General features: G+C 39.7%; 3 protein-coding genes across 3 annotated transcripts; 1 reads left to right on the forward strand and 2 right to left on the reverse strand.

The window, feature by feature from the left end:
* Positions 1–222: 222 nt before the first annotated feature.
* LOC5506572 (LHFPL tetraspan subfamily member 6 protein) lies at positions 223–4508 on the reverse strand. The gene is made up of 3 exons (XM_001627225.3): positions 4033–4508; positions 1259–1661; positions 223–710 (listed from the first exon to the last, which is right to left on the reverse strand). The coding sequence occupies exons 2-3, from the start codon at positions 1659–1661 to the stop codon at positions 490–492; spliced, it is 624 nt and encodes a 207-aa protein (XP_001627275.1). The 5' UTR covers positions 4033–4508; the 3' UTR covers positions 223–489.
* Positions 4509–4564: 56 nt separating this feature from the next.
* Positions 4565–7311, forward strand: LOC125561986. Its single transcript, XM_048727168.1, has 2 exons — positions 4565–5401; positions 6051–7311. The coding sequence occupies exons 1-2, from the start codon at positions 5026–5028 to the stop codon at positions 6464–6466; spliced, it is 792 nt and encodes a 263-aa protein (XP_048583125.1). The 5' UTR covers positions 4565–5025; the 3' UTR covers positions 6467–7311.
* Positions 7312–7736: 425 nt separating this feature from the next.
* Positions 7737–9334, reverse strand: LOC125561985 (golgin subfamily A member 6-like protein 22). Its single transcript, XM_048727167.1, has 2 exons — positions 9156–9334; positions 7737–8668 (listed from the first exon to the last, which is right to left on the reverse strand). Exons 1-2 carry the CDS (start codon positions 9255–9257, stop codon positions 7925–7927), a joined length of 846 nt encoding a protein of 281 aa, XP_048583124.1. The 5' UTR covers positions 9258–9334; the 3' UTR covers positions 7737–7924.
* Between the last annotated feature and the right edge of the window lie 1298 nt (positions 9335–10632).

A 10632-nucleotide genomic window follows, 5' to 3' on the forward strand; every position in this document is an offset into this window, starting at 1 on the left:
TTTTAAAACTCTGAATGAGAATCCATTCCATAGGTGCATAGATAGGGGTGTGTGGTGGGATCCCATCCCCTATGGTAAAAAATATTATACTTATTATATTTCTAACTGAAATATTGTAAAATATTATACTCTTTTCAGGCCCGTACCCAGGGAGGGTGCAGGGAGGTGTAACAGCGGTGGTTAGCAATAGACGTGCCATTTGTAGACTATAAAACAAGCAAATAAGATAAAAAAATCTAGATCATCCTGATATGCATTAATCTATACGTCAGAGGTTTTTGAAGCCAACCCCCCCCCCCCCCCCCCCCCCACACACACACACACACACACACACACACACACTTTTTCTGATTTTGCACCCTCCCAGAAGAAAATCCTGGGTAAGAGCCTGCTTTTTTTTTAACATTTCTGATACCTGCCCTCCTGACTACATACATTTTTTTTTGCTGTTGGGATCTTTAGGGAATCCTTACTAATGTGTATACTCTATTAGACAACAGTAGCCTTTGCCATAGGTGTGGTCACCATGAGGTGTCTAGCCATAACAGGGCAGAGCATAAGAAGTCCAGTGCTCATGATAGCTAGGGTGTATGCCCATGATATACTACATTGTCCAGGGTTGAACATGTCAGTCAAACCGCAGTGCTGTGAGACAAACTGTGACTTAAAACCCAATGGAAACATCACAAGACTGATGACCAGGAAAATAACTGTGGAGGGAACAAGAACAGATGTTTAGTTTGTTATGGCATGGGTTAAAGAACACATGATCAGTTTGTTGCAGCATGGGTAATAGAACACATGTTTAGTTTGTTGCAGCATGGGTAATAGAACACATGATCAGTTTGTTGCAGCATGGGTGAAAGAACACATGGTCAGTTTGTTGCAGCTTTGGTGATAGTGATAGAACACATGATCAGTTTGTTGCAGCATGGGTGATACATAGAACACACAATCAGTTTGTTGCAGCATAGGTGATAGAACACATGATCAGTTTGTTGCAGCATGGGTAATAGAACACATGATCAGTTTGTTGCAGCAGAATTTAAACTATGAGAGAAGCCAACCAAAGAAAAGTTTTTTTATTTGGGGAACAGACTGCAGGTAGTAAACCTCTGAAATATTATCCTTAAAAGAGGCTAGACAATATACCATCAAAAAAACCTATTTTACAGCTATCTTTGTGGAGAGAGCTCTAGGATTAGGCTCTTATTGTGATTTCATTTCTGAATGCTCTTGTTTAGTATAGTTATCTTACCTGCCGATATCTGCACCACGCCTGCCACTCCAAACACTGATCTTTTACACACTTTCTTAAAGCAACATGAGATATGGGCCAGCAGTATTGCCACTAAAAGTAACAGGACTCCTATTCCATAGAGCACAACCGAAAACTTCCAAAACAGTGATGGAATTCCATGGAAGCTTGAATAAAACTTGCAGTTCTTGAAATCACTCCACTCATCCATTTCAAGTATTGATTCCAAGTTTCTCTTGATGCAAAATCTTAGCAGGCCAAATGCAACAAAGGAACTGTTATCGGATGAGACGTCATCTGGATCGGGAACTCGTTCAAACCAGAAAGGTGAGATGATGGCCAGAGAGCATGCACCAGTGAACAGGACAGACAGAACGGTCCATAGAACTGACACACATGACATCTGCGAAAAGCAGAAATAATTATTTAATATATATACATATTTCAAATAAAGTTGCCAGTGCAAATGGAATTAAAAAGAAACTAATACTGTACGCTACTTATTGTATTAATTAGTAAGAATAATCACATGATCTATCCACATTTTCATGTTTTCAGTTGAAATATGACAAGGTTCAAGTACCGATTTGGTTGCCTTGCTAAAACTCGTAACCGCTTATCCTGCTGTGGATCTGATTGCCTTGCTTGCTCTCGCATGCTAACAGGGCCCTAAAATTGAGGGTGTTGTCCTAAACAGGGTCCTTCAATCAAGGGTGTCGTCCTAAACAGGGTATGGTTTTTCAGAATTTTTGTCCTAAACAGGGTCAGGTTTCAAAACCCCCAGCGGCACCCCTATACTCAAACATAGGCTGAGTACCTCCCCCTCCCCAAGAGCATCCTCCACTAAGGTTCTCCCTTTACTATTTTTTTATGTCCCTATATCTGTTTTCTCACTATTCTTTTTTTTTTGCTATACTATCCATTTCGTCTTATATGTAAATTAAAATCTTCTTAGGTATTCCCTTCGCCCTCCCTTCCTTGCTTGTCTCTCGTTCCTCTCCTATTTTTTTATTGTAATCACTTGTTTATAACATTCATTGTTGAGTCTTCAGACATTCCTAACAATTCCACCCCTAACCCGGTGCACACCCACCCATCCTGGTGTGTAGGGGGGAGAGAGAGTGTGAATCACTCCAAAAGGAATAGCGCTATCAGCGTTATCTTGACCTCGCATTTGATTTTTATCGGTTTGGAAATCTTGAAGAGAGTGAAGTTAAGAAGTTTGAACTGAAAGAGTTTTTCAAGAATCACCATCTTAAAACCACTAGGAGGAGGAAATACAGAGATAAAAATATGCATTTTCATTTGAATTTTGATGAAATCGTTTACACCTGTCCTTAAACTGATGTAAATGATTCATGAGAGGTAATTTCTAATATTCTTTGTGTTACAGCCTAATAACAAATACCGTGCCCTCTGTTGACTTAAAACTCTATTCCTAGGTAAATGGATATCAATAATAGATAACCTTCTACGCTTTGAAATCCGCCGTGTTTTAGTAAGATAACTGGGAATGTGTATATAGTACTTGTTAGCTGTCATTATTATGCTCCTTTCTAAACCGTGCAAGCTTCTGTTCCATACATACAAAGACGACTTTTACAAGTTAAAGCACCTTAAACATTTTCTCACGTTCTCAAGGGCGCTCAGCTAAGGTAACAGCCACTTGATATGGCTAATGGAGGGATCCGAAATTCCCCCTGGGCTGACATCTCTAATAATCTAGCGTGCTTAGTCAATACACGAGGATGTTGTTTGGTCTTTTTTTTTTTAGTTTGTTTGTCGACGTGTCAAATTGTAAAAGCCGAGCGAACAATACCCGTTAATATGATTATAAACCTTGTTCTTATCGCCGCACTATTGCCGCTGATGTCCATCAATACCATCCTTGTCAAACTTTATTAGCACCGTGACTAATTGGCGATACATTCATATTTTTTTTCAACCTAATGTTTGTAGGAAAACCCAATCAGAAGTCAGGAACACCATTCAAATGTTTTGGAACTCAATCGACTGCTAAACTAAATTATCCTTTCACAAAACGTGATATCATGTTATCCTAGGACATGCTTATTCGGAGTGCGTGGGTTCAAACCCGGCCTCTTGATTTTGGCAAGAAATATAGAAAGTCAAAATGCAATTTCAAGATCAACTCTGAACCGCATATCAAACGCAACCACTAGTCAAGCTTGTAATTTTTTAATCATTAGAATTTTTTTAATTCGAGTTCTCTTTGTGGATATGTTCACGATTCGCTAAGCTGTTGATCCTACAGAAAGCCTTAGCCCCCTGTATTTTCCATTAAAACTGCATCACAGATCATGCCAAACAGTTAATTTAAAGGCACGCTGAACGGAAGCCCTCAAGCGCTGCGGCCAGGCTAGAAATAATCATGTTCAATTTCGTAAGAAGTTTGCATTCATTCATGTAGCACCAAGCAGAGTTCATTCAACAAATGCCGATATGTGCCACACACTTCTTTCTATCACCTCCATACACCATAGCCACATCAGATTGCATCAGAGCACTCAACTGTGTGTTAGTAATTCTCTACTTATACTTCTAATACCCTCGAAGTGTGCGAGATTGTACGCTCTGGCCCCTGGATATTTGTTTTTGCTTTGTTCTAATTTTGAACTTACCGATAACACTTTATTACTGCACGCAATAGAAAGTCCTCCCTTTGAGACGCCGGCTCATATATTAGCAGACAATTCGCCTACGTTCTGTTAAAATATCTGAATATAGATATCGCGACTTTGTGAAAGTCTTACCTTTTGCGGCGCGCTACGAATACAAACACTTCTGTGGAGCAGCTAGCAAACTCGTTCACAACGAGATGTCAACATCCTCTCGGATAACTACTTTTGTGTAAAATTAGATCGCTTCTTTTAGAGTCGCAAGCAGATTTTTTACATCACAAAGGAGAGGAAGGACTGTCTCTTACTCGAACAGCTTTCATTGACTTTCCCTTTCGTGTGTTATTTCCGTTGTGGCTTATCGCTGAAAAGATTCCCGCCACGGCTTCTTTGTTGTTCTTTGTTTCCATCTCTGTGTGATTGATTTTCTGATGACAGCTGGACCCAGTCTCTTTCTCTGGCATTTTTTTATACCGGAAGTGCCATTTCCCAATACTACCAAAGCACAAGGGCAAATCGAACAGAGTTGGTTAGGCTAAATTCTGCTAAAAAAACAAAAAAAAATCCTCTAGTGTGGCTGAAATGTGCCTTGTTTGCGGCGCGCTTTCCGTGTTTGATTAGAAAATCCGGTTGCATAATCTGAGCTACTAGAGACCTTTAGATCCGTGGACCAGGTCCACGACCAGGACGAGTTTTGGCCGCGCGCGCACTGGTACTACAGACTAGTCCTCGGCCTGGTTGTCGTCAAATTGCAACATTTAGATAGTAAACAAACCGTCGGAATGCAATTTTATTAAGTTTGTTCATAGTTTGGCCATGTTTGAGCCATGTTCTCCAAGAAAAACATTCTAACATCTTCAATTATGCTATACCTCGACGATTTTTTGGAGGAGGAAGATGTCATTCGAGTTATCTTGGAGCAAAATCGGAAAAATCCTGCCATTCCTCACGAGAATTACAGTCGGATCGAGGAGACACTCGGTGATATGTCTGAGGCTGAACTAAAGGCTGAGTTTAGGTTCGGTCGTGGCGAAATTGACCTGCTTCTCGAAGCTCTTCAAATCCCGGAGTCATTCAAGTGCATCAATGGAACTGTTTCTTCTGGTTTAGAAGGACTATTGACTATTGATGTTTTTGAGGAGGTTTGCATACCCTTGCAGACTCGGTGATATGATCCCACGGTTTGGTCGCTCTATTCCTGAGCTTAGCCTCATTTTATCAGAGGTCACCGATTTTATTGTGAATACACATGGTCATCTGCTACTTGACTTGAATCAACCCTGGTTACAGCCATTCCAATTGGAGTCGTTTGCTCGGGCAATCAGCCGAAAAGGTGCTGCGCTGGACAACTGTTGGGGTTTTGTTGATGGCACTGTAAGACCCATCTGCCGTCCAGGGGAGCACCAAAGAATAATGTATAATGGCCACAAAAGAGTTCATGGTATTAAATTCCAGTCCGTGGTGGCGCCAAATGGCCTAATAGCCAACCTGTTTGGTCCAGTCGGTAAGTGCTTTTTTATTGTTTGACCCACTGGATCACTTGAAGATCCCCATACATGTACTATAGTTTCTTTCATAAAATATTTTGAAAGTCTTTATTAATGTCAATGTTAAAATTGGTTACATTAGATTTTGCATTATTTTTAATCTAGAAATTTGATGTTGCGACCCCATGATTTGTGCAGGTTTTCTAATTGGCTGTTTGAAAATATTTTGACTTACCTAGTAACAATACTGTAAACAGTGCCCCACAGTGCATAGCATGTACATACTACTACTATAAAAGAGAGCTTATTTTACAGCCATTCATTTTTCACACTATGTAATTTCTCTTTCACATATACTTGGTCTGAGTCTCTATCTGTTACATTGCAAATGAACTTATCTTTGTGCGCCAACCATAGTTTGTTAGTACTGTGTACTATTAGGAACTTTTTTTCTTCCTTTTTTTGCACATAAAAAGACATGTGTATTGAAGAACTAACATACTTTTTCACATTTCCAGTACAAGACTTAGAATTTCACAATATTCTCATTCGTAAAAATATTATTCTCCCTCTACAACAACATGCTTATGTTTTAGAATGCCACAGCTAAATATAAAATTGTTTCACAATGAATTTAACAAATGTTAAATTTTCTTACACATACAGAGGGAAAGAGGCATGATGCGAGGATGCTACAGATGTCAGGGTTACTGCACCAACTTCAGCAATACTCTGTTGATCAAGCACGGCAGCCACTTTGCATCTATGGGGATCCTGTTTACCCTCTCAGAGTTCAGCTACAGGCACCATACAAACATGCTCACCTCACAGCCGACCAAGAGGCCTTCAATTCTTCAATGAGCAAAGTTCGATCGGCTGTTGAGTGGGTGTTTGGGGACATTGTCTCTTATTTTGCCTTTCTGGATTTCAAAAAGAATCTCAAGATGGGACTTAGTCCAGTTGGTACAATGTATGCTGCCTGTGCTCTTCTACGGAATGCTCATACATGTTTATACAGCTCTATGTCTAGCTCTTTTTTTGACCTAGAGCCACCTACTATTCAAGAGTACTTTCAAGTTTAATGAAAATAATTATATTGTATTGTCAAAATTTTGGTCCCTGCTCATCCCCTGCTACTCTGGTAGCAAAGGTTTCTTTGGGCTATTCCATTTTTGTTCCCCTCATATCAAAGAGCCAGAAAGAGTCTTTTATTTTGACTCTGGATTTCCTTAGGGGTCTTCAGTTTTGAACCTGGTTTTCCACAGGGGGCTTTGATTTCGACTATAGATTTCTATATGTTTGCTAGAGTCTTGATTAGCAATAGGGTGCATAAATTTATCTGACATTTCCACAAGGGTAACATGAGAGATTCTAGATTTCCACTGTGGTAGAGCAAAGTTCCTCGATTGGGGGATTACAAATTTTAAATGGAATATGGCACTTTCTGTCAGTCTTTTATTAGCTAGCTGCTAGTTTCTGTTTTTAATTCTATCCAAAGCTCATTGGGCTTAAAAGTGCTAGTTTCTATTTTTTTGTTATTTGTCGAATATGAAGGAGCCAATTATATTAATTATACGAGGCTTGTTAAGACAGATTCTTTTAGTGTTTAAAGCAACTTGTGGCAAAAAATCTGGTTACTTAGAAAGTACCAAACCTATTGGCTTTATTTGGCAACTTTTGAAAGGTTTGCATATAAAAAGAAACTTTTGTTTCCTTGATGGCAGCCTAGGAAAATCAATTCCTTTAGGTGGTGAACTTTAATTTTTCGGCTTCCATGAATATTTCTTGGGAGGACTAACCAAAGTAAATGCTGACCTATAGTTCTTTCAAAGTAAATTAAAACTAAGCCAGGGGGTTGTCAACGTTCGAGTATATAGATTTTTGATTGCTACAGGTATTCTATAAAATAAAACACTTTTAGATTCTTGTGGAGTGAGAGAGTTGATACTTGCTTGATACATGCCTCTCAAAACCCTCAGATGATAGAGTACAGGCCACATGCTACCTGTATGCAAGTATTTTCACCTCTATCCCATGTCCAGAGCTGAAGTGGGCACTACACAAGAGGGTGGCTATCTTGAAAAGTATCTGGCCTTATATCCATCTTTTAAGTGATTTCATAAATTATGTATTCATATCCCTCACATGGAAGAGATGCAAGTCACAAATACAGTTTGAATGGGTTTAATTGATTTTTCTACCCCCCCCCCCTCCCCTGTATTTTCTAAAGCCTTTTCTGTTGAGGAGGTGTGGATTTTTCCTGGGAACAGATGCCACATGGAATTTGACTGCTTTTGTTGTCTGTTGTTGAACAAACACAACTTTGACCCATGAATAATAAATGTAGCCCACTTTGTAGAAAATATGATTTAACTTTATTTTCCAAAGAATCTACTCTATAAAGAGTTTGGCACCAAGCAGATTGCTGAAGTGTTCAGTAGAGAAGTACTTGAACTCTGCTATAAAATGTCAGCAATTGACTATCAATATAATTTATAAAAGAAACATTAAAAAAACATGACATTATTGCAGAGATGCTGTTAACAATAGTAGGTCTTTGCATTTTTAACAGCATTCAGCATCTCTGTTAGGACATTCATCATGGCCATATTCATGGCTTGTTGTTGCTGTTGCTGTTGCATATGCATCTGCTGTGCCTGTTGTTGCTGCTGGAGCAGGAAGCCATGGAAATGCTGCTGTTGCTTTAATTCATTTTCTCTGATTTCCAGCTCTCTTGCCCTCTCCTGACTACGTACTGCTATGCTCTGCTCCATTAATTGCACCAAACTTTGCTGTGTCTTTCTCTTTGGTTGGTCTTCTTCGCCCTTGTCTTCGCCACTCTCTTTTCTCTTCTTGGTTGCACTTAATCTCTCTGTTGCCTTCTTCCTCATATCTTCTGCCATAACCTTCTCGTCATCCACCCTCTCTTTCCTTTCCCTTTCCCAGTCCTCTATAAGCTCGTTGTAGTCTGTAAGCATCTGGTGCTTTTCATCGTACATCACCTCTCCCCCACTGTCTCTCTTCTCCTTCTTCTCTTTTTTTAAAAAGTCTTCATGCAGACTATTAAACCTCTTTCTCACCGACCTTTGAGTGACCTTAAACCCATGGTTTTCTTTTAAATTGAGGGCGATTTTGTCCCACTTCTGTCCTCTCTCTTTTGATGCGTAAGGATGCTTGTGAGGCTCCTCCGCAATAACCTCTTTCAGAAGTGAGACATCGCTGTCAAATTTCCATATAAAGAGCTCTCTTTTTTCCGCCACTTTTTTATCCTCAGACATTTTGTACTGTAAAAAATCAAGATTGAGTCTATTAAGCGTCTGAATTTAGTCAATTACAGAAAATTACGAGTACTTAGGCTTATAGTAAAAAAGATGAAGTTTGTTTACATTGCAGTGTTACGGTGGCAAATGCTCACTGTTATCAAACATGTTGGGAACAATAAAAACGAAAAATGTGGGCGTGAAAAAAACTTAAGCGAAACTTTCAGCCCTTAGTTAGCCCTCCAAATATATATTTTCTGAAAATGATCGTTAGGGTAACTGAATTATGCAAATTTTATCGTAAATGAAGAATCAAAACAATACGAGAAAAGCAACAAAGGGAAGACCGCGAAGTTTCAGCCGCTTTATTTGTATCTCAAAAAACGATAGATATGCATCTTCTTTTTACAGAGTTGCTTGAATTCTTTATCACATTTACCTTTCACAACACTGTCAATATTTCCTATAGACTTTTGATGAACAGAATGATTTGCAAAAATAAAAAACATACCTTGAACAAACTGGTCCCGTGAGTACCACTTTGCTGTGTAAACTTGTCGTCGCCCACTCGAGGGCGACCAGTTTTGACAGTAGCGTGACCGTGACAGGCCATCTGCGCATGCGCACACAACGCGCGAGCTAAAACTCGTCCTGGTCGTGGACCTGGTTCTCGGATCTAAAGGTCTCTACTACCCCTCGGCGCGGGAACTGTACCCGACGCGTCAGCCGAAACCTGCCCGACTAAAGAATAACACATGATTTCGAATCAGTCATTATCGTGCATATAGTGCAGACGTCTTTGAGTTGTGCAGTTGCATCGGTGATGCAATAAAAGTAAATTAGCACCACGGAGCATACATGCTCGAGGATCCAGCGTACTTTGCGGGCCCTCCCAAATCAAAATTATTCTGACGGAATTAAATACAGTACAAGTAAACACTGCTGTGCTGTGATTGGGCCTTTTTTCACACCTAAAAAAAGGCCTATCACAGCACAGCAGCTCCCAGCGTTTTGAAACTCAAAATTGTAAAACTCTTCTCATTGTTCTCAATAAAAGTTATGGGAAGGAGACCTGACGGAGCCTTCATAGGAAAGCGCAATAGCATATATAACTTGGCAAGATATGATAACGAAAAAAATACAAATAAAATATAATAATAAAAAGTTATGAAATCATAATGAATAATATGAAAAGTCCTAGCATTCTCGCTTTCTGCACGGCCCCTGCCCTATGCATGACGGGTCGATAGAAGAACACCGACAACATAGAAAACTCTGCACATACCGTATCCACTCGAATATGCACCCGGCGCGTATCGAATTTCGACTCTCAGACGGGGTGCTTATTCGGGGTAGGCGCTTTTATGAGGAAAGCGCTTATTTAAAACGCAGTAGCTATATGCCCGACAGTCGGGAAAGGTCCTCGATGGAAACTCGATGGACTAAATGCCCAACACTTTTCAATTTATTGAAATAAGCTCCTAAATTTTCAGCCTAGTGAGTTTAAATTACCCAATATTTGTTTAGAAAGGGCAAGCGATTCTGAATGCTTGTATACACCATAAAATTGACATTTAAGTGACACTTGAATTTTATCTGCTACAATAACACAGTCGGAAAGGTGTTAAGAGTGTATACAAGCAAGATTCAACTCCAACAAAAAGCTCAATTCAGATCAGCTGTACCTTTCCAAACTAATATAGAATACTTTGAACTCACAATGTTGACAATTTATCGTAATATTTTAGCGAATTGAGAACTGGCGACATTTAGCAGCATGTTAGAAAATTCCGAAGTGTCACTAAAATTACGATTTTATAGTGTACACAGACAACAGAACAGGGGCGTAGCCAGGGGGTGGCCAAGGGGGCCCGCCCCCCTCCCCTTCTAGAAGCCAAAAATACAGTAAATGTATTAGACATTGTCTGAAACACAGGAGAAAATGCCTTGAAAGGGCCTTGCCGCAGCAGAAAACATTCAATACCGAC

Source organism: Nematostella vectensis, chromosome 4, assembly GCF_932526225.1.
Source record: "Nematostella vectensis chromosome 4, jaNemVect1.1, whole genome shotgun sequence".
Lineage (NCBI taxonomy): Eukaryota > Metazoa > Cnidaria > Anthozoa > Actiniaria > Edwardsiidae > Nematostella > Nematostella vectensis.